This window comes from Fundulus heteroclitus, chromosome 14, assembly GCF_011125445.2.
Source record: "Fundulus heteroclitus isolate FHET01 chromosome 14, MU-UCD_Fhet_4.1, whole genome shotgun sequence".
In the NCBI taxonomy this organism is placed as follows: Eukaryota; Metazoa; Chordata; class Actinopteri; order Cyprinodontiformes; family Fundulidae; genus Fundulus; species Fundulus heteroclitus.
This window is the reverse complement of record NC_046374.1, coordinates 16055922-16080430: the sequence shown is the minus strand read 5'-3', so window position 1 is coordinate 16080430 and position 24509 is coordinate 16055922. Positions and strand designations below refer to the sequence as shown.

At 41.1% G+C, this 24509-nt stretch overlaps 1 protein-coding gene across 1 annotated transcript; it reads right to left on the bottom strand.

Moving 5' to 3' along the window:
- Window positions 1-23172: 23172 nt before the first annotated feature.
- Window positions 23173-24261, bottom strand: LOC110366987 (proteinase-activated receptor 2-like). The gene is made up of 3 exons (XM_021311096.2): window positions 24193-24261; window positions 23829-24004; window positions 23173-23725 (listed from the first exon to the last, which is right to left on the bottom strand). Exons 1-3 carry the CDS (start codon window positions 24259-24261, stop codon window positions 23173-23175), a joined length of 798 nt encoding a protein of 265 aa, XP_021166771.2.
- Window positions 24262-24509: the final 248 nt, after the last annotated feature.

The following is a 24509-nucleotide window of genomic DNA, read 5'->3' as shown; positions in this document are numbered from 1 at the left end:
GGTAGGATGTCATGATCTCTACGACCTCTATCGGGGATATTCAACATGTCGGATATTCTTGCCCCAATGTACTATTGTGTGTGGTGTTCGCCGAGGATAAAGGAGCATGCAGCCCGTTGAATGTGATTAGTAGTCTATCAGAAAGCACAGTGAGGGAACCCCAAGAGAGATAAAAAACAGCTCACCTCTATATCATAGTGCAGCAAACATAGCCCGAACCCCCCTTTTGTGCTGCCCCACTTCTTTAACCACTTTCCTTTTTATGTTTTCTCTCTGTTAAAATTTGTCCATAAACTATCACCATTACTCTTCCTCGTCATCCATGTTTATTTACCCTGAACTTACATTTGATCTCTGAGAGGTTTTGCAAGATTTCACAACTGACATCCGAATGATCCCGAGTGAAATCGGTTCGTGTGTGGTGAGTTGTGTTTGCTGTTGACCGGACACCACACGCTGTACAAGCAAACCTGCTTTATCTACGATTCTTTTTTTATCGTTACGTGTGGTGTCTCCCGAGCTTTGAAAATCGGCCGACTATTTTCAAATCTTCGCTGTGTGAACCAGCCTTTAAGGTTGAAGAGGTGTGGCAGCATAACAGGGGACACAACCCGGAAAACACAGTAACCCAATGACTTCCTGTGATTAAGATGGTAAAGAGTAATCTAACAGCATCTGGAAGGACCCATGCAGCGATTTGATGGAGAGCGATGAAGAGAACATTAATACTAGGTTGGCATGTGTGTTGACAGGACACACGAGGAGGTGCAGCAGTAAATGCATGAGCCACAACAACAAGATGACTCTCATCTGTTACGGGAACCAGCTTGCACGGTAACAGAGAGATGGCACAATAAATGAAGAGTGTAAGAGTAAGAGCGGCAGCAAGACTCTTGTCTCTCCCCAGACTGCGTATATTAATTCTCTTTCATTTATAATACAGTTCAGTACTTTACAGATTTGTTATTTTTGGCACCGAGCATTTAAAGTACCCACATGTTCTGGGTTCTGTTCTGGTTATGTTAGTTATTTTACTCCCCTGTCTTAGGTTTTCTGGCTGCTTTGAGTTTTGTCCTGTTAGCTTCTTAGTTTAGGTTTGGTTTCTGATTTATTTCTTGTTTTGAGCCTCTGCACTGATGTCTGGTCTAATTACTTACTCTGCACACCTGCCTTACTCCACCCCTGCTGCAATCATCTCTGACCGGTTTCACCTGCTTCATCCTCCATATAAACTGTTGAGACCAGACATCAGTGCCAGGTCGTCTGTTTGAGTATGGGTGAGTCTCCTCCTGCAAGTTTCTGTTTATTGGTTTGCTTTTGGATTTTTGACCCCTTGTTCCCCAGAGATCTGAGCCATCCTGTTTCTGTCTGTTCCTGCCTTGCCTGCCCAACTGGACTGTTTGTTTCTCTGCCCTTTTTGGTTTTTTGATTTTGTTAATAAATATTCTTTTACCGAACCTCTGCTGGTCTTGTTGAATTCTGGGTCCTCTGCTCTGATTCTTGACAAAATCAAGTCAAAATAAAGTACAATTGTATTTTTATTCGTGATTTGTTACTCAAAACCACGTGTAGTGCTTGTTACACTTCCAGAGGACTCGTAATTCTAGTATCACATGCTGCAGCTTGAATGCACTATAGGCTTATATTGAAATATTGCAAAACTCTATTACTCTCCTGGACTTTTACATAAGTGTATGTAGATTCTTTAGAAATGGATGGGGGATGGGACTACTTCGGTGAAGTATACAGTGATGGTGTGGTGGGTCCTTTGTTGAGATTTCGGTCACTGTGTGAGATGATATGGCTCCCTTGTCAGCATTGAGCAGACTTTTTTTTTTTTTCCGGTGGCTTTATGTTTGGGAATGTTATTAAAATTTTAATTTATCATTTCACTGTTCATTTAAACAGACATGATGGAGCTGTGCGAGGACCTCTGTGAGTGGAGGTATATGAAAGCCGGTTCATATTCTCTTAATGAACACAAATCTAATAAGAATGGGCTGAGAAAGTGTGTTGTTTCTAGTTGTTCATTTGGCAGGATAATCAGACTGAACAATGTAACTCAAAATGATTTACTGAATAACTTAGCCGTGAGCCAGGTTACAACACAAAAACCACTACAAGACTGCCTTTTCCCACTAACTTGACACAACACATTACCACTTTGTCACATCCCTGAGCTAAAACAGGACTGGTGCTGCACTGGCATCAGGAGATGCGGCAGGTACTGCTTGGTTGTTGTATTCTTACAAAACTCTAGCAAAATATTTTGGCATATATAAATCCCAAACAACAAAGGAAACAAAAATAACCCCCACATTTTCAAAAATCAAACAACCTCTTCATATAACACCCTGCACTGGCTAACTATGTCCTTACATCTTGCATTGCCATTTTCCATCTATGATAGGAGTAATACAAATGTGAAAATGGGAGTAATAAATTTTTTTATTTCAAAACATATAATTTCGTCCAAAGTCTTTACATTTTAGACGTGCATACATAAAGTACTATACAAGGTGTGTAAACAAAGTGAAGGACCAGTTTGTGATTTAATCAGGCACTGCATTTTACTTTGTTCTTGTTCAGCCAACAAAATTGCATGGGAAATATGGTTTGACTGGACCAATCACCAGTCTGTCTGCTTTCTGACTTTTTCTTTGGCAGTTGTAGCAAATTAAAGCTCATTTTACAGGTTCGACATCAAGTTGGTATTAAAAAAAATAAAATCTGTCCAATCCAGTCTGCGTTGTTCCTCTTCTCTAACCTCTTCAGTGTGTTTTTCATGACACATTATCTTGAAACCCATGCTTAGGTACCACAAGAAATGATTGTTTATATTTAAAAAAGTCATACTTTGAGTGCATTAGCAATACTGAGCTACACTCGGTTCTTTGAAGTGGGAATGACGGGCATGGATTGCAGAGGTAGATATTTTGCAAGATTATATTTTAAATAGTTAAATACTAACGTAAAAGAAAATAGCAGTACAGACAGAAAAAAAGCTAACAGGCGTTTTGTTTACATGCAATGTGAGTTTGACTAATTTTAAAGATGAGTCTGGCCAGTGAGTTCAGAAAAGGAATAACTATTTTGTTTATTTACAAATGAGCAAATGTACCCCAGGGAGTGAACAGAATAAGCACCACTGCATCTATAGAGAGCCAACGGGTGCATACATGCTGATTTGTCCTCTGGAAGCATTTTCCTCCTGTAATCACATGTGAACCTCCAAAGAGCAGAGACATGTTGTTTTTTCCCCCCCTAACACTTCTCTCTCTTCCTGTCTCTCTTTTTTAGCTGCGCACACACATTCGCCGCGCTGTCGATGCGCTCTGCGTGAACGGCCGGATTGCTGCGAAGGCTAATGAATTGTGCTGTCAGGGAAGTAACAGATTTATTTACACGGAGAAATGGATATCTCTTCCAGCCAATCCCGGGGAGCTGAGCCGGTGAAGTTTTACGCAAATGGATCAGGCAAAACTAATGAGAGGAGGGGGAAAAAAAGGAGATGAGACACACAGGAAACAGCATGAGTCGGGACAGCGTGCTGTTAGCCTGCAAAACTGGATATTGGGGAGAAATTACAAAAGCAAAGAGGGCGGTGGAAGTAAGTTGAAGGGTGGTAGTTGAGAATCCACTTTAGGAGATGCCGTGCTGTGGTCCAACACATGTACTCTCACGCTTGAGCGGCTTCGGAAGCAAGTAGACCGCACACAGTTGTTTTAAATGGAGGAAGGAACTAGATAAACTAAATGGCTACAACTGCAGCTCTCAACAGTCAACAGGTTGGCTTTGAAAAAGGGGATATTATATAAACATGGAATACAGTTCTGGACAAAAGTATTTAATTCCCCATGAATATTTTCATGTTTGGTTTTTGGGGGTAATTTATACAATAGAAAGGACATGATATAGTTTTCTTAACTTTATTTAGTACGTGATGGAGAGTGTCTGTTAACATCCGTTTTCGAGACTTGCCACATATTCTCGTTTGGATTTAGGTCTCGCTTTTGCCTGGGCCATTCCTCTGTGAATAAGCTGCCTCGTAACTCTGGTTAGCTAGCTATGCAAAGTTAGTTTCTTGGTCTCAACTTAGCACAGGACTTGCTGTGTCCCTTACATGACTTGTGGCATAACATCCAGGAACCTGGATTACTTTAATTAAATAACATCTTTCAACTTCTCACTCTTTCCTAAAAGAGTGTGAAACTAACAGCTGTCCTGAAGATATATTGTCTTTCACCCAAGCTTTGGATTTCTGCACTTCCTTCAGAGTGACCATGAGCCTCCTGACAGCTTCCATGATAAGTGCCCTCCTTGCTCAGCCTGTCATAATGGCCATGTCACGGTAGGTTTGCAGGAATGCCATACACTTTATATATTAGCCCATTTTACAAAAATGTATCTGCCACAAACCCACACAGACGAGATAGCGCTGTCCATTCGTAACTCACAGGTGGAAACGGATGTGAGCTTTCAGGAACAAAAGCTGATGGTGTGGGACAACAGTAGATGCGTTGCGGTGTTGACATCGGCAATATTCATTATATCTGTGTCAGAAGTCTCCCCTTTACCACTCATGTCAAAACAGTAATGGTGGATGTTGATGGAAAAAATACTGTTCTGAGAAAACAAGAAGAAGATTGGGTGACTTCATCCAATCAGCGCCCAATTCAGTCTTGCAAGAATGAGAACAGATTTTTTTGTGTCTCTGCTCTGTCTTCTCCAACCTCCTGTCGGGTGAGGCAGATGACCGCTCACACCGAGCCTGGTTCTGGTTCTGGTGGAGGTTTTCCTCCCTGTTAAAGTGGAGTTTTCCTCTCCACTGTCGCTTCATGCTTGCTCAGTATGAGGGATTGCTGCAAAGCCATGGACAATGCAGACGACTGTCCACTGTGGCTCTACGCTCTTTCAGGAGGAGTGAATGCTGCTTGTCAACACTCGATGCAATCTGCTGGGTTTCCTTAGAGAGGAAACTTTTTGACCCATCTGTCTGGATGATATTACTGAATTTGACTTTGTAAAGTGCCTTGAGATCGCAGGTGTTGTGAATTGGCGCAATATAAATAAAACTAAATTCAAAGTGAGTTATAGAACGAGATCTTTCGCAAAAATGTCATGCAGCTTCTCTCACCCTAAAAAGGAAAACACTGCCCTTTAAACCATATGTTTTCCAGTGATGGCCTTCATGGGCCAACTCCTCAGAGCCCCTCCCTCTCTAACGCTAAGCAGAGCTGACCATGACTTAGGCGTTCACACTCGTAAAATAACGTGAATACTTTTATCATGTTATATAAGTCATAAACCAAGGTTAGGTTTAACATTTTTAATTATCAGAGAACAAACTATGTGTAGGGTCATGTTTTTAGCTGAACAAACGCCTCAGCTCTAATATGTATATCTTACTTTCTTACCGTTCTTGCTGGAAATGATTTCTGAGTGTGCTTGCCGTTAAATTTTGCTGCAGCTTGGTTTCACTACATCATTGGCAAGTCAGGGGCACAACAACGCAGAGGTAGGTTGGCTTCAACCCCCTTTGCCGCATCAGCCTTTTTACAAAAACCCTTAGAGACAACAAAAGGCGTGGAAGGGGATTTAAACTTCTTTACCCTTTCCCTGACGTGTCTCCTGTGTACCTTGGTCTTCATGATGCTCCTGGTGAGGGCGTTAAAGAAATGTTTGATTGATAACAAGATTAGATTATACACCGGAGGACTCTAATTTGATATGGTGACTGCTCAAGGCAACTGGTAGCATCAAATCTTATTTTGAGATATTGGTGTTAAGGGTAGAAATACAAATGGCATTTTTTTCAATTTTTTTAATTTGTGGAAGCCTTGTATCATTCTACTTACACTTTACAATAATCCCAAAAGTGTTCCCAAAAATACTATAGAATGTGTGGTTTTAATGGGAGAAATTGCAAAAAAAAACCCAAAAAAAACATTCAAGGGGTGCTAATACCTTTGCATGGCAGCGTATGGAATATCTTCTGGCTGGAAAAAAAGGAGCAGCAGGCACAGGTTTACAAAGACCAGTCTCAGGGGTTTGTCATGCAAACAATTGCTGGCAAAGACGGCCCTGGACAAGGAAAACACGAGCGAGGAAAGAGAACAGTTAAAAATGGAACAGCCGTCGGAGGGAACAACAATCTGTTTTTCAATCGCTCCCCGCTGAAAATCTCAATCCGTCTTTTGATCTCCTCTTTAAGTCCCAATCTCCGTCCCGTTCCGTGGCTGTCTGGAGGAGTTTAGGTGTATCCGTGCGACGCCACGCGGGGAGGAAATGGATGCAGGCACAGCTGCACGTCAGACTGCGGAGTATTTGAGTCATTTGAAGAAAGCTGGAGCCCAGCTGCATCCCTTCCATCTCCTTTTCTGCTTCTTGTTTTCCTTTCACTGTCAGGGAGCTGGACCAACCTGCCACGCAGGGTCCAACATAGCAGAGCGTTAGCCCCTACAGTCATATTGGAGAGGGCAATAAAGGACGAGTCTCCGGCAGTATGACTGTGTGCATTCTTGGATATTATCAGTCATGTCAGCTGCTGGCCCCACATTATGTCATTAGGCCCTTAAGCAAGGCAGAATTTTTCTTCTCTTGTCTCCTTCTGTTAGTAACTCCTCTCAAATGGCATGTTGTGGTCAGTTGCGGACGTGACTTTCGGTCTGCCGCTAGTCTGCGTGGGTAACGGCAGTCAGCACTGATAGATGCATGTGTTTAATCGCGTCGTATATTGTATGTGTTTGTCCCTATACGTGTGTGTGTGTGTGTGTCTGGGAAATCCCTCTCAGTGTGTTTCAGAAGCAGGGACATTGTGTGCATTTTAATGAAGCATCTCAGGGATTCAGTGCAGCCAATATTCTCTCTCCGTGGCTGTTCATGTGCGTCTGGAAGCCACCGTGGAGTCTCGTACTGTTAATAAATGGTTTAAAGCACCGAATCGGCGTCTATGAAGAGAGCAAATGAGCATGGATGGTTTATTGCCTCGTGCGGCATTTCCATCTCAATCCGCTGGAATCATGCGGATGATTTTCTTGAAAAGGACGTCTCAGTCTGAAATTCACGGCGCTCTAAATGTGTAACTTTGCTTTTCATTTTCTGTTTTGTACCGCCTCTGTGGGCCACACGCAGCTCCGTCTACACCTGTTGGTACAGCTGCTGCAAAGCAAATCAAAGACATTCGTTTGCAGCCTCTTCTCACAATTAAAAATATGTAACAATGCTGATTTGGTTTTATTTTCTGGCACCCTAAATCATTCTTAGAGAATAAATGCAAATTGAGGAGTTATTTCCTTTTATGCTTTATATTTTTTTCAATTTACTCTTGTTTTCTGCAGCACCACGACTAGGGGGAAAGGACGGGAATGGAGGGAATAATCCTTTAAAGCTCACTACTCAAGATCTGCACCAGATAGGGTCACAATCTTCGGGTCGCGAAAAGCTCGACAAAACCCATTACACTCTACCTGGAAGCAACCACCCACACATTGATACAAATAATCCAAATGGTTGAGGGCCATACCCCCACGGGGACCCATTTCATCAGTGTGGCCTGTCTACTTCGATGCCAGATGCAGTCGTGATTTAATAGAGTCAATTACTCAACGAGGAGACCTTTTTGAGAGATCCTTGTTTGTAGGCCATTCATTTCCAAGACGAGACATGAAAACACGCACACAACCCTGATTCTAACGAAGGCACGTTGTGTAAAACTTGAATAAAACAGAACGCACGCATTTGTAAACCCTTTTCAACCTATAATCAGTTGAATACACTACAAAGACAAGATATTTAATGTTAAAAACCAAAAAAAAAAACTTATCAGTCTGTTCATGGCTGTAGTTGTATTTTGCAGTTCAAAATGCGGCACACATTTTTAATGGGAGGCAGATTTTGGCTGTAGGCAGGCCATTGTAGTACCTACTATGAAGCACTGCTATTGTAATACATGCAGAATGTGGATATCCACTGGCCTGCTGAAATAAGCGAGGACGTCCCTTAAAAAAAAGTCATTACTTAGGATGGCAGCATGTGTTGCTCCAAAACCATCCATCCATGATCTATACTCACCTATGCCTGCAGGGTCTGAGGCCGGTGTCTCTCTCAAAAAGTCATTGGGCGAGAGGTAGGGTGCACCGCGGGCTCCATCAAAGGACCACACAGGGAAACGCGGGACACACAACCATTCACTGCACACACTCACACCTGAGGGCAATCTGGAGAGACCGGTTCACCTAACAGTCCTGTTTCAGGACCATGAGAGGAAGCCAGAGTACCAGGGAAGAACCCACGGGTGCACATGGAGAACATGCAAACTCCTTGCAGAAAGATCCAGGCCGGGGTCAGAACTCAGGACCGTCTTGCTGCAAGGAAACGGTGCTACCCACTGGTCGCCCACTCCAAAACCAACTAAGGAAATTAAATTAGTGTTCAGTGGTTGCTGTGGTTAAAAGTCTGTGATTAAAGATGTCTGCTCAGCTCCACCAGACTACTCCAGCTGAAGCCTGGCATTATTACGGCTCCTCGTTCAACATTTTTTATCGCTCGCTTCTGTACACCAGCGTGCAAAAGATGATCCGGGATGACTGTAAAATAGTAAGGATTAATTATATCGGTTTACCATGGAATACGCTCAGTTCTTTTTTTCGGTGCGTAATGTCCTTTTAGCTCTTCTTCTTCTGTTGTTCACGGCCGCCGTTGATCCAACTAAAACCACGTGCGTCCTCAATAACTGTCCCAGTGAAACGCCGCCGTGTCTGAGCAGCGTGTACCCCTGAACCAAACAAAACATCAGGTCACCCAGTTGAATCACCCGATCAATTTATTCAGCCTTACATATTATGGATGATTTCTCAGGTCTCCTAAAAACTCGACCAGATCCACGTTTGGCGTTCTCTTGAAATTGTACCATAAATTGTGAATAAAGGGCTCTGCACTTAAAAGCGCAGACAGAGGCGCTAAATAATGTAGGGCATAATTAATGACATTTCTAACTTTAGTTTGATATACAGTTGCCGAGGTTTTAGAAGTTATTACGTATTTACGGCACAGCTTATGTGCGGGGGTTTAGTGTGTAAAGTCCTTGGGCACGACGAACTTTCAAGAAGAGTTTGGAGAATTAAAGATGAATTACTTCCTCAATAAGGACTAAGTGCTGTATCTACCGAAGCTGTCAAGCCTAAATAAATGAATTCAAACGACTAGGGAGCAACGTGGGCACTGGAGGGGGGGGGGGAAAAAAGAGGAAAAATGGAGGGAGTGCTGATAAGGGAGAGGATGAGATGAGGAAGGAAGGAGAGGGAGTATGGAAAATGACAGCAAGCGGGGATAAATTCATCTGTTAAGAAAGCAGCGAAAGCTCTTTGGCTCCTTATTAAAGCGCGTCTCTTTTCTCTCCGCTCTCACACTCCGGCTTTCATCTCTTACACCTTTCACACGCTCTCCCCTCCCTCTCCTCCCTTCCCCGCGGCTCGTTCCCTCCATCGGTCCGCGTTCCCTCTTCGCTCTCATTGGTCGCCCGCAACTCGTTTAGTCGAGCGCTAATGTGTGCGAGCGCACGGGGCTTGCTGGAGTAACGTTTAAGATGGCAGGAATACCTCTGACATTTTCTGCTGTTCTCCTGATATTTGGAGCACTTTCAGAGCGAACGCTTGACTTGTTCGAAAGAGCAGCAAGAATAGGCAGGCATCAAAGAGGCTATAAGAGAAAATGGAGGAGAGGAAGGGTATTCAAGCTGATGTAACAGAAGGTGCGAGCTAAAAAACAAAAAACAAACAAAAAAAAAAACAGGTGGATTCATGTAAACCTTCACATTGAGGAAATACACTATTATTACAACCCTTAAACATTTTCTCATGCGGCACAAACTTCTCTGTAATCTTCTAAAACTTTATCCGATACACCGAAATAAAGTGGTGCGTAATTGTGAAGCTGATGGACATTAAAACACAGTTTTCTTTTATTTATTTATCTTTTTTAAAACAATTATAAGAAAGTGTCCTGCATTCATATTCAGTTCCCTTTCCCCAGAAACTTCCTCCAAAAATATGCCTCAAGAAATCCTTTCAATTTTCTGTCAAGGCCTCCATTTTCTGAAATCAGAAAGGGCTTCACAATACTTACATGGTTGTCCACCAGAACAGACAGGAGGGAAAGCATCTGAGAAACAAATCTCAAATCTGACCTATGTTCAGCAGTGGCCAAAAAGTTGATGAAGCTAAATATAGGGCAATCCTGTGTGAAAAAAACAACAACCTGTTGGGGGATGTAGTAGACGAGACAGGGGAGGGGCTTCACCATTCAGAAAGATGCTGACCAAGGATTCAATTCAATTCAATTTTATTTATATAGCGCCAAATCATGAAACATGTCATCAGAGTACTCATGTGTTAGAAAAGCCTAGGCAACGTTTAGAGCAAAATCCAGCTCACAATCTGCGGCAAGAGTTGATAATTGATATTCAGAGACACTCTTCATCCAATCGGACTGAGCTTGAGATATTTTGAAAAGAAGAATGTGAGAAATTTCAGTCTCTAAATGTGCAAAGCTGGAATAGCCTTGCAGATGTAACTGCAACCAAATGTGTGTGTGTGTGTTTGGGGGTGAAGAGTAAATGTATGCTAAAGTTTCCACATTTCTATTAGCAAACATACAAAGACACGAATTAGTTTCCTTTTCTCCACTTCAGCATTATGCGCTACTTTATGTAGGTGTCCCACAATAATAATTTCACTACATACGTTTAATTTGCCTTCAGTATTGCCTTGTTTAGCATTTACACTTATCTATTTCCACTAGAGCTAATTCACATTAACGTTTCAACAGTTGTTCATAGACGGTAATCTAGAAATAATGAGGCCACTATCCTAAAGAAGAAGGTGAATGTTTGACATCAAGCAGGGCACATTTCTGTGGATCAGGCTTTTCATAAAATTTTTGTTCTACACTTAATGTGAGAATGCCAACCTTTTTAGTTTAGTCTTGGTCTTGACTTTTTTATGGACTGTATCACTTTATGTAGTACCACGTTATTCGTGCTAGAATTACTCAACTCAATGGTTTAAATAATTGATTTTATTGTGAGAGACAATACTACAACATTAATGTGGGGCCAAAGTGCAGGAAACTTTTCCCTCAGACAGAGATCATGAAGAAAAGCTGGGAGTTCACTCTTTTATTCATTAACTGTGATTCTGTTTTTCAGCATAAAATGCATAATAATAATACTACTACTAATAATAATGATAGTAATAGTAATCATAGTAATAATTCTAATAATAATAATAATAATAATAATAGGAGTAAAAACTTCCTGAATTCCATTGAATATACGGTCATCTTCCTCATTGTGTTTGTAATGTCTTACAACCCGTGTGGGTGGGCACATGTGTGCATGACGCTTAAATAAAACTATTCATTCGTTCGTTCTTTCACTTCCTCCTAAAACATACAGTGCTTGTTATAATGTGCCCAGTCTCTGTAAGGTTTTATGTGTGCAAAGTCAAGCTAAATGCTTATAATCAAGGTTTGTGGCCCGCTAGCACCCATTTAGCGGGTGTGTAACGATGTGTAGCTCATGTGTCCTCAGATCCTGACATTTCATTTAAGTATCCTGAAATATTGTCAAATAGGAATTATGGGGGAGGCAGCTTTCCCTGTGTTGGTCCCTGTTGGGCACCTTTGCTCTGGGGTTCCTTTCGGGCACCTGAGGTTCTGGTTCCCCTGGCGTCTGCCTCGGTACTCTGGGACGGGGGTCTTTGGCTCCTCACAACCATTATTGAGCATTTTTCTTATGTACAAACCTTACATACACAAGCAGACTCTCACAAACACCTACAAGTGCTTGGATCCAAGTACTTACAGATTCACTTCAATACAGAAAACCCCTGTTATTATCTTTTTCTGTCACTTAATACATTTTGTATTAAATTATATATATATATATATATATATATATATATATATATATATATATATAGTTTTCAATGATGGTATCAAGGAGTTGCTTGTTTGTACCTGTAATATTTTATTGGTTGGTTTTGTTCTTTTTATCTCTCTTTGCAGGTATAGAAGCAGACTCTGAGGATGTTTGCTCTCTCCATTTCCTCTCTTCTTTCTCTTTCAGTTTTTCTCCATTTTAGCATGTTGTCTCATCTGTTTCTCTCCTTCTTTCCCCTCTTTTACTTTCCCATTTCAGTGTCCATTGAACACGAAATAGTCCCAGCATAAAATCTAAAAAAAAGCTTTTTGCATATATAAATCAAGCGGAGCACTACAGCGAAAGCAGTACTGCTCCACTTGTGAAAACAAAATCTGTTGGGCTCTTTTGGCATTAGGACAACAATTCTTATTGCCACATTACCAGGAAAAAAAAAGAAATATTGTGAATCTTATTACTATTAAAAGAAGGAACATTTATCGTCTCCAGCTTAAGGGAAGTTATTCCCTATGTATTATGTTTGGTCTGTGCTCATTGAAGTTAAACAACTCTCCCCATTTGTTTTGTTTCATGTTTGTAAAGTCCTTTTATATATTAATTTAAAGCTAATGAGGCATTTACATTATTCCATTAACATTATGGTGGATTTCCTTTGTTAAAAGCCTGTGTATATAAATATTACTACGCAGTTAAAACTTGGACTAACAAAGGACATTGAAACAGAAAAACCTGACTGCACCAAGAAACGTTTAGACCGTGATTTGGAAAGTCAGAAATAAAAAGAGACAGCGAGCGGGAAGAGAAGCTGGCGGTTCGCTCTTTCATTCATTGACTGTACGATTGTGTTGTTCAGGAATCTTCCCAGGAGAGGCGACAGAAGCGAATCCCAGCAAAAAATCATTTATTACTCCAGTCCCACGCACCGAACCTCGTAACGCTTTGGCAATGTGGCTGATACACGGTTGCTTTAAGAGGCAAACAAGAAAAGCAGCAGCTCTAAATTAGACGGTAATCCTTTGACACACCGAGCCGAAGAGCCAGAAACACACTGGAGCTCGCAGATGAGGAAAGCAACGTACTGTGGCTGTGCTGTGCAACAGCTCATTAACGGCAGCGCACACGCTAGTGGATGGGTGACACTTTTCTCAGATCGCGCACTTTAATTTGATTGAAGGCAGTGGAATCGACGGTGTTCATAAACAGGCGCACGCAACATGTGTTTACTGGCTGCTCACGTTTAGGTATAAATGGTCTGAAATGCTCCGTGTCGTGTCACCCTCTCTGTTTAATGAGGCCCCCGGTCAGTATCCTGAACAGACGGGAGGAGGAGGATGAATTGAAGACAGGACACAGCTTCCTGACTAGCACCGAGTTCTTCTGTTAGGACAGGAAGAGGAAGAGTGGTGGTAGTGGAAATTAACTACTCCGGCTCCCACACTTTAGTCTCCCTTTAAATGCAAAGGGCGGCTCAGTGTGCCATTAATCTGCACCGGGTTCGCCTGCTGTTACCGGCAGACCCTTACCGAGGCCAACGAGGAGCTAAAAAGGTGAAAAAATGGCAAAGAAAATTTGTCCCATTGTCTGTTTCCCTGTTTGGCAGATTTACTGTAAAAGGTCAATTGGATGTAGGATTAAACACAGCTTTAAAAAAAGGTTACGACTGGTACATAGTGATTCACTGAGAATGCTGTTAACCTGACAGGACTGTCGCCAACACCACAAAGAGCTGAATATAAGCAAGCAGAAGAAAAGTATGGTTCTGAGGACCAGTTCAGCCGAGGAGGCAACATGGCATTGTGCTGATGGGTTTTACCGCAGTCTTTCAGCTTTCATAAAGGCAGACATGTTTTTTTTTAAAAAAAGCCTGTCATCAGTGTAAGATATTCCAGCAGGTTTTGATGATGCCGAGATCACCTCCATAGTGTACCAAGCGTAGAGCCCCTGTTCCTGCTGTCTCCACTCCTTTTACCAACATCTTTTCTTTTTGTAATGACTTCTCTGTAAAAATTAGTGTCCAAATTATCATCACTGTTTGTCTTTGTCTCCCCTGTTTATTTACTGTGAAATCACATTTGATCTCAAAAGGTTTTGCAAGATTTCCTGTCTGATGTCTGAATGATCCTGGTTGTTTGTTTGTGTGTGTGTGTTGTGCTTGTCATTTGGCCAGACACATCACACTATACGAGCAAAACTGTTATGTCTACGATTTTTATTTTATTTTATTATGTGTTTGGTCCAGGGACGTGCACAGATAGACCCTAGGTGTGGGGCTGGGGCACCTGCCATTTTTCTTCTGTACAAAAAAGTGCCCTCCTTAAATTATTTTTTCATCTTTCTTCATTTTATCTTTTACAGTGCAGAGCATGAGGTGAGGTAACTTTTCTGGATTTAAAAGTTTATTTTATTAGTGCACCACATTTTCTGTAAATGTGCCCAATAAGAACTACTCTTGTGCCCTAAAAAAATAAGTAAATAAATAAAAATAACTGTAATGTAAGTTTGAAATTTGACCCAGAAAATTTAGCTTAAAGACTAGTTGTGAGTCACCAATTTAACCTTTAATCAGTTTATAGTATCATGTTGCTTTATTAATCTTAAGAATTTTGTTAAATGCATCTAAGATGTATCGTTGTTTTGATTTGACGTTTTTTTCCCCCGGGAAAAAACGTCAAATCAAGACGTGCAGCAATGTGCAGCAATTTAATACTTTGTTCTGTTGTTGCCAGTTTGATTTTTATGAGAACCTGTAGTGTTGAACATTATTACAAAGCATATGGCTATTATTTCAAAATGGGTATATATACATGATGTTCAAGCTGTGCCTGTAGTAAATCTCATACTACAAAGGCAGCTGACTGCTCCATGTGCTTGCGCTGCACAAGGTGCCTCTTTTTTTCCTCCTGAGCACCTGCACTGTCCGTCCACGCCACTGGTTTGCTCTCTCAGGCTTTGAAAATCAGACGACTTTTGGAAAATGTTGCCCTGTGAACCAGGCATTGGTCCTTATTTTGCCGTCGTTATTATTCTCCACTTCTTCTCCAAGGGCTGTTTCAAAACCAGGATAGAAGATTAAACTGGGATTTTCCAGATCTCAGGGCCTGTCAGCGAAACAGCGCCCTCTAGAGTCATAGAATCTGAAAGGTGGCGGAAAATGGTGCAACACCTTTTTTGCCATATAAGTAGCTCCAAACACATGCGCCTTCCTTCACAATAGCAGCAGTATTTCCATTCTTGAGTATGTAGTGCTTTAATCCCTCATAAGCCTCCATCCAAAGATGTTGCTCGTATGTATGGAGCACGCAACTCATCCATTTGTAGCGTCAGTGAATCTATGATCAACCTCATGGTCTCTTGTGCGCCTTTACCTGAATTACCTAAACCTGGCTTGACATAGTCATGATGGATTCTTTCAATACTGGGCCTGTCTGAATGTCTTTTCTATGCCGGTTTTATTTCTAGCGCTTCATGTTGTGTTCTCCGTGTGTTAAATCAACTGTAATTTGTTTCTTTTTCAATTTTATCATTAAAGAAATCGGTTTTACCAATCAAACCATGACAAACACAGCCCGGAGAAAGCCATAGAATCACTCTTTAGTGGTGTTCTTACAAATATTAGGTTTCATAAACCTCAAACTGTTTTCAAGAACCTCTGCTCAATGTCGTTCAGGTTTAATCAGTCTTAGCGTTTGAGATACCGTGAAATTGCCCTCTGTTGCCACGGTTAGCCAGACGTGGTGTTCTCAAAAGTCTTTGCAAATTATCTGTATCTCGTCTGTCACGCTGCCAACGTTTGGCCTTCGTAACAAATTCCCAAAATGGTGCCGCACATGTGATTTATAGGCGGTGTGGGCTTCTCAGCTAGCCAGAACGCAACTCTGTGTTAACTGGAAATGAGGTGTTAATGAAATAAAGTCAAAAAAATAAATTGAATTATTTTCTAAAAAGAGGATCTCAGGCAGCTGACTTAACAAAACAGAGATGTATAGTTTCAGTATGTTTTCTGGTCAAATGTTTTTACTCTATCCCCAGCAATAACACCAAGAATGTTGTTCAAAAGTGTATTTCTAGTGTATTTCTGAGTAAAAAGACAACAGATTTTTGTGGCCCTGCATGCTATTATAGTAGAATTAACACAAACAAAAATGAACAAATAAAAAAGCGCATAAAGGATTTGTGTCCTACAAAACTATTTGGATTGAGGAGGATGTCCATTTGTCAGCGAAAACCTCAACGTAAATAATCACAGCAAAGGTCCATCCTGTTTTAGCTAAAGGGCCAAATCTAAAACCGCCCTTGAACTGCGGTCTGAGGGCCACACGTCTCTGGGCCGCTTTGACCACCCTGGTCCAGAGACTATTGACGAATCTCAGATTTTCATTCTTTTGTTTCCTCTGTCGCTTTCTCCATTTTTTTCCCACACGTGCTGCCATGCCTACACTCGTTTGTCCTCCAAAATGGGCGGTGAGGGGGGAATTTGCTGGCTCTGTTGAAACCTCCTCCGTCCTTAAATAGACAGGTAGCGGCAGCTGCGGAGACGCGCCGCCGCTGACGGGCTTTTGTTTCAAAGACGCCACAGCGCGGATGGCAGACACAAAGCGAATCAGTCAGTTTGATGACGGTCTCTAATGACCTACACCTGTGCGTTGTTCTGCACAGCTGCTGCTAATCAGCAGCCGCCTCAGCCGCGCAGCCAGGAGGGGGAACAGGGACAGCCAAAGGTGAGCATCTGTGAGGACAGGACTGCTGCTGCACCTCATAAACTTATTACAAAGCAGTCCTTGGAGGACCTACGGTAAGTTCCAAGGTGACTTGCACTGACGAGGGCAACGCTGCTGCTCGCTTCCGATTCCTGAACTCTTTCTCCTCGTTTAAAGGGGGTTTTCTTCTGTTTCTGAAAAACCAAAGAAGCAGGGATTGTTCTTGCCGCTCCCGGCTTCTGAGTCTTTGTGCCAAACTAAAGCTAAGAGGTATTGATCGGGTTTGAATGGGGAATAAACACTGATTAATGGCTGCTGGTGGTGGGCTAGTGTCGAGGCAGGAACAATGCCTGCTGAAGATGAAAGTCTTACCCAGCACCTCACACCAGATAGACAAACCTCTGTAAGACACTCAGACGCTAAAATCGGGATTCTGGCATCAACGTACGTCATTTTTCTCGGCTTGTCAGCTTGAAGATGCGTGTCATGCTTTTGCAGACGTCTGATAAGAGTCAGCAGGTCATAAAATATTAAAAAGCCACTTCTGGATTTTCTATTAATTGATAGCGGATGAAAAATTAAGCTTTTTAGGTATGTATATCTGGAAAGGTTTTTTTTTTTTCTTTTTTTTAGCCATCCTTTCTCTGGTAAATCAAAAAAGAGAGCTGTTATATGTCAATAGAGAAAATACAGAACATCAGGGGTTCATCCAGGAAAACCCCATTTAAAAAAAAAAAAAAAAAAAAAAAGCAACAGGGAGTAGAATTTCAGCTCTTTTGGAGAGTCAGTTCCTTTGGGTCGGTTCACTAAAAAGAGTCAGCTCTTTCAACCTCTCTGTCTCTCACTCTGACTCTCTTTGTCGGACTCCCGAGGTCGTTCACTTCTAGGAGATGACTTTTGAAACCGGAACGTTGGTGACCGACCGATTATTACATAGCAGCATCTAAAGCAGTGCAGGCATAACGTATGCCTGGGTCAATGTGCACGGTCTGACAATGAGAGAGGGCAAAATGCCATCCATGAGAGAGTTACAAAGCAAAAGCCAATTAGAATGCAAGAGACCACCTCATACATTCCAAAAAAACAAAAAAATCATATTTGATTCTTTATGATATTGGTGAAAAAAGTATTCTCTGGATCGATTTCTATCTCATTTAAGGGGAAGGGAGTCCCCCTACCTTGCTTTTTGATCTGTGTTTTTTTTTTTGTTGTTGACAATTTTCAAAGTCAAGCCAGAGATTAACTGCTTTCATTCATTAACAAATCCAATATTTGATGCTGCAAGAATTGCCATTATTTTTCTCCAGGAGACTGAACCCTATCGTGCATTAATTTAACTCCCCCATGTATGAAATAATATCCTGCCCAGCACCACCAAGCCATTAAGACTAGTTGTGCTGTGGCATGATAAGTGGATGTATGAGGAACAATAATTAAATGATCTCCGCTGCCTTCCTCCCACGCTCTCATTAAGGCTTCCCCTCCTGCTTTTTCGGCATAATCTCACCGAGGAACTCCTGACTACGACATTAGATCGACTTTTGCATTGACTCTTAAAAAAATAAATAAAGAAAGATTGAAAGGATGAAGGTTTCTTATGGCAGCGCGATTTGACAAGCCTGAAAGGCTTTGCAGCAAGTTTGTAATAGTGTCCTGCTAATTAAATTGGGACTGACAGAAACTTAATTTATTCCCACTCTATCACTTCAGATTAAAAGCTGAGTATGGTGCTGGCTGTGGAGTTTGGAGGATGGCGATGTGCTCTGAGAGCTGGCGTATCTTGTGCTTGTCTTGCGATATTATTTGTGAGATGGCTGTAGCGCCCTGCCTGACTGCATGCTGAAGCAGTCGTTGACACTTGACGGCGGGTGGACGCCGGCTTCTCGCTGCATGCGCTGCCGTACCTCTTGTAGAAGATTACGCTGAATCTATTATTGACTAACCCCTGTGCTAATCTAGCTTTTGAAAACTCTTTTGAAACTTTTTCATCTATTTCTTTGCTTTCGGGTTCGTCTCTTTGCTAAGGCGTCTGTCATGATTTGGGCCTTTCTTTTGCGTTTGTTGGGAGTGATTGGCTGTTTGTCGTCATTCCGGCTCCATTCATCAGATCAGCTCCACCTGTTGCTGTCTAATTGATTCCAAGTCACTCCACTCGTGACTTTACCTATTTACGCATGCCTTTTATAACCACTTTCTGCCAGCTCGTCTCTTCTCCCAGCATGCGTGTTGCTTCCTCAGCGCTTGTGTGCTCAGCCAACCCATCCTTGGTTCCTGTACTCGCCCTGCCCTCACTGCCTTTTTTTGCCTGTAACCTCTTCTACTCTACAATAAACCTTTTAAAAACGCGTCTCCTTGTCCAGCTCGTATATCAGGCTAAACGCAGGCAAGCATGACAGGTATCAACTCCAGTCCTCGAGTAGTGTGTTGGACCAGGAACACATCTAGAAGTTGCAGGAACACCGGCCCTCGAAGACTGGAGTTTGGCACCCCTTCACCTTAGCGTTCAGACTGGTCCCAGCTGGTCAGCAGATCCATCAGTATGGTACCTAGATGATGAAAATATGTTCTACAGTTGATTATTCCAAGAACTGCCTCAGCTAAAAGCAAATATTATCTCCTCAGTAGTCAGCTGTAGGACAAGGGTTTCCTAGGTAAGCCGAAACCGCGTGGAATCAGCTCCAGTCTGAGCTCAAGATGTCGGAAACTATTTCATTGGACTTATTTCGAGCGGTTCTTAAAGATAGACAACAAGCTTCTATGAAACAGTGTCACTGCTTTTAAATTGTTTTTTATTGTTTTATATTTGTGCATATGTAATAATTGGTTTTATTTTTGTAACCAGGTTATAGTGTTTTGCAGATTTCTGCCCAGGTCCCCCTTGAGAATGAGATCCAGATCTCAACGGGGTTTACCTGGTTAAATAAGGAAATAATAATAAAATAAATCAAAAAAACATCCTTGCCAAGCTGTGGGATTACTTGAAATGGGCTTAAAATGCAAAACCCCCGCCCCCCCCAAAATAGTCAGAGACTAGTAGATGGCCACAACGAGCATCACAATTAAGTTATTTTGAAGCCACAGTCGTCGCAACACCAGTTAATAGGGAGTAGTAGTAGTAGTTTTTCTCAGTTTTAATACACATATTTCTTTATTTTTTTGTTTAATGACTAATTCCAGGTTATTGTTTTTATATGACAGTAATATGCTACATCAAACATACATCGTGTTTGGGAGTAGTAAGCCTTGATATTAATTAGGATGGTATACAATTAAAAAAAGAAGCATGAAACGACCTTTTTATGAATCTCTGTACACTCCCAAACATATCATTCAATTCTTACTTCACTTCTGAATTCTGTGCCAAATGTAAGAGCATGGTCTTCAGTACATAAAATGCCTGCTTAATAAAAAAAAAAAAAAAAAAAAAAAAAAAAAAAATATATATATATATATATATATATATATATATATATATATATATATATATATATATATATATATATATATATATATATATAGTTATTTACTCAGGTTACCTTGATCCATTTACTTTTATCAGTTTGATCTGAAGCATTTAACTGTGACACGAGGGCGAAAAAACTTAACAGAGGAAATCTGGAGACATCAACTACAATTTTCACCCCACTGTATCACTGCAGGGGGTAAATGTCAAGCTGAGTAAAAGGAGAGGCTTATCTGTTTAATGGCGCCCATCAGCAGGAGAGGCCATGCTGAAGACAAACACAGCTGCAGTTTGTGGATGTAGGAACTGTTGTCTAAAGTGTTGCTGACAATCCTGCTGTTATTGAAATAATGTCTCCCTGTAGCGCTGAGATTTAAGTCAACTGCCACACGAAAAACCCACAACTCACTGGTTCATGTTATTCTACCCAAGACCGTTTTGTAAATATAGTTCATCGATTCTGAAACGCCAACTTAAAACTTGAACTTCATAAACGCAATGTCAGTCGATCTGGGAGGCTCGTCAACAACGGACCAATCAGCGATCGCAACTTGGCCCAAAGTGGAATGCCCCTTACCTCCATCTTTCCCTCAGACAAGATCCTGGGATGTTGCATTAAGAGCGCATTGCGGTCAGAGGGAGTTAGTAAAAAAAAAACAATACCATAAAAAACTATTAAACATAGTTAGTAGGGAAAGAACAATTCAGACGCGCGTTATCCTGAACGTTTAGATCAGGGGTCACCAACATAGTGCCCGCAGGCACCGGGTAGTCCTCGAGGACCATATGTGATGCCCTCAAGCCTGTTAAAAAAATAGCAGTGAACTGCATCTAAAATGTTATCTTATCTAGTTGCTCTTCCTTTTTTAATCATACTTGCATAGATTTTAAATGATAAATGCATTAAAACATGTTTATATTACATGCAGTTAAGGTGAGCTCTGACTCTTCTCGTTCATAGGTCAGTACAGGTAGCCCTCCGTGTGACACGGTAGCAATGAAGTAGCTCTCAACTTCTAGAAGGTTGGAGGGTGTTTACTCCTTTCCCGAAACCTAAAAAGAGTCTAGAAAATGCAAATGGATATGCGGCCAAATGACCTCACGAACAGCTGAACACAACAGTGATCGACAGGGAACTACAGCGTGTTCGTCCGTATGAAGGTGTGACTCGATTATTGCTCATGAAAACGTTACATTTAATGGTAAATTAAAGGGTTAGGGTTAAAGCAAGATCTGCTGTGTTTTTTCTGTTTTAGATATCTCTACTTAGATCATCTCCATATCAGCGTACTAGAGCCCACCCGTTCTCGTTGTCTCCACTCGTTTAACCGACGGCTTTGTTTTTTTGTTATGTTTTTTTCTCTGTTAAAATCAGTGAACAAACTATCTGCATTTTTCTTCCGTGCTCCTCATCCATGGAATTTACTCTGAACTCACATTTAATCTTGAGAGGTTTCGCAACATTTCCCGTCTGACACCCGAGTGAAATCTGTTTCTGTGTGGCGCTTGCTGATTTTCAGATTTAAGAATAACATTTGACTTTCAGTTTCAACTTTAATCTTTGTTCTGTTTCAAACAATTGCTTTCTCTTTTTAACCCCACTGACATTCTGACTGACCCTTGTTAAAATCCCTCTTTAACCAATAAAGTCTGATTACTGATCAATGAACTGCAACATTAATGTCCTGAATTTGATGCCCTTCAGAGGATGATCATCTGGTCCAGCTACTATTTACAGGTCTGTGAACACTTTGAAAAAACATTTGCAGATCTCTCTTAGTTTATTTGAGAACCGGAGAAAAGGTGTTTTAGGTGTTTATTGTTCTATTCCTACAAGATCTGGGGTGTTTTTCTTCCTGAAAAGGGATCTGCTACTAAGATTTCTCTTGAAATGTCAGATGGGATTATTTGTCACATGAATAATAATTATATTTGCAAAGTTCTTTATTATTAACATTTGCGAAATTTCCCTTTTGTTGATGTGTCTGTCTTGTTGTGTATTGTTTACCGCTGTATGCCCACAAAAAAATCTGAGAGGAGGTCCTCTGTGAGATTACTGAACTTTCTCACTATACTTTTTTTTTTTTTTAAGAGATGTCATGAATTTAGTTAGAGATGACATAGAGGTGGGAACTTTACACAACAGCTTTTATTAATGGATACAATGTAACAAACAACAAATAAGCATATTATTACAGGTACAGCATCCACCTAACATTCATAAGCGCGAACTAACAGAGTTAAATTTTTTTACTTTTACCTTTAAATGTTGCTCTGTTTGTTTTATAGATTAACTTCTCTAGAATAAAGGACAGAGATGGTAGTTAGTTGTGAAGACATTCCTGACTTAATGGTTTGGATCAACGAAATGGAAACTGTGCGCACAACTTGTTTACATGCATATATTGACAATACAACACGCTCATAAGAAAACATACCATGGCTAAGAATATGTAGCAATTTAAGTATTTGTATGTATTTTTGCCTAAGCTGTCAGAACAGGACACCGGAATATACGCATGCATTTTATTCATACCTTCGTAATAACCCTTCACCCTAAACATGAAGGTCCACCGTTTTAGAAGCTTTTGGTCCCCATGAAGTTTCTTGACTGAAATCATGGTTTCAGACCCAATAAATTGGAGCAATACTTCCAATTCCTGTAGTCAGTGCGTACGGTCAATAGATCTGCCATTAAATCGCCACAGGGTTACAGGGGAACAGGTAACCGTGTGCATAACTTGTGACAAGATCAGCAAAAAAAGTGTTTAAATACCACAACCAATTTATTCCCAGAGGCTTTCGGAAGATATACTGTGAATAATTAATGACCAAAAAATGAACTAAACATATGAAAGGAATGCTCATAGTGCTCAGTGAATGATGCAAATCATATTTCTGCAGCTGATTGTTTACTTTCCTCTTTAGTAGGTCACATATTTTGCCAACGAGTGATTTTGATTAAACAATTTAGAAAAAGCAAAAGTATTTAGACCACATCCTTGTTTCGAATCAGCCCAAAAAAGCAGCTACAGTAAATCGATTGTTGTGTAGGCTCCAAATGTTAAAACCTAATCAGTCTCAGTAGTTGATGGAATCGTGCTTTCACGATCCCTGCTGCTCACCTCCTGATGGTTCGATACTTTACAAGAACAGAGTGAAGCCAGAAACTTATCCAGGATGCTTTTCCGACTCAAAAAATACAGAGTGGTGTCTGCAAGGGGACTAAGAAAAAGAAAAACTGAAGCAATGATCATTAGATGCAGCGAAACAATCATAAAATTCAACAACAGGTACAAAATGATCGTGGGCAGGAACAGCAGGGTGTAAATTAGCAGCACAACAACCTGAATGGCTACAATTCGTCGTTTTTCATCGGCTGGGACACTGCGGGCCTTAGACATGGCTTTAACGGTCCCAACTAAGAAGAAGATGAGGACGGGTAAGGGCAGGAGGAGAACACATATCATTAAAGTAAAAGGATTCAAATTCCAAGAAACAGCTGCCAGGTAACCGGTAACTATTAAAAGAAGAGTAAGAGCCCAGACCGCGATGCAGACCACAACGGACATCTTGATGCTTCTCCTGAATCTGTACCACATCGGCTTGGTGACGACCAAATACCTGTAGTAACAGATGTAGCAGTTGAGTCTACGGAGACTATCAGGCGCTAACAAACGGGAATATGGGAGACAGAAAAGAAGCACAGAGGGGAACATACTGTTACCTTTCAAAGGAGATGCACACCATGAATCCAACACTGGCCATTAAACCAATAGACAAGATGAAACGACCAATAAACTCATGCCCTTCTAAATCCAATGGAATTCTGCAGCAAAACTGAATGATATCAGAGAAGAGAAGGTTGATGACATAGACCGGGACATCCTGGTACTTTTTCGCCTGCAGGAAAGACGAAAGAACAAGAATATTAACATGTAAAACGTTGCGTATTTCAAACATTCCAGTCATTTCTTAGGGCGAGAAAAGGCAAACCTACACCTGGAACTAGAGAGAGACATTATTTTAAGAGCAGGCACCAAGCCAACTTTCACATTCTTTGTTGATAAATTGAGTTATTTTGTACGTACCTGTAGAAAAACGGCAACTATCACAATTAGAGTAAAAGGAAGCCCAATGCCAATGGTGATCCAATTCATCCAGTTTAGAAATTCTTTTGTCCAAGAAAAGTCAAAGTCACCGCCATTGTTTGTAAAAATGTTCACATTCTCGTTGTAGCTGGAACTGTTTTCCTCTGACGTCTTGTTAAAGCTCAGTTCTTCCATCCTTCAGTGTTGAACCAGATTTTTTAAGACAGCGGTACCTGTAAACATTAGTAATGATAATTGTGTCAAAGGAAGCATTTCTGGTTGTTTTTCCAAGTATAGCATGTGAACATTAAACTAGA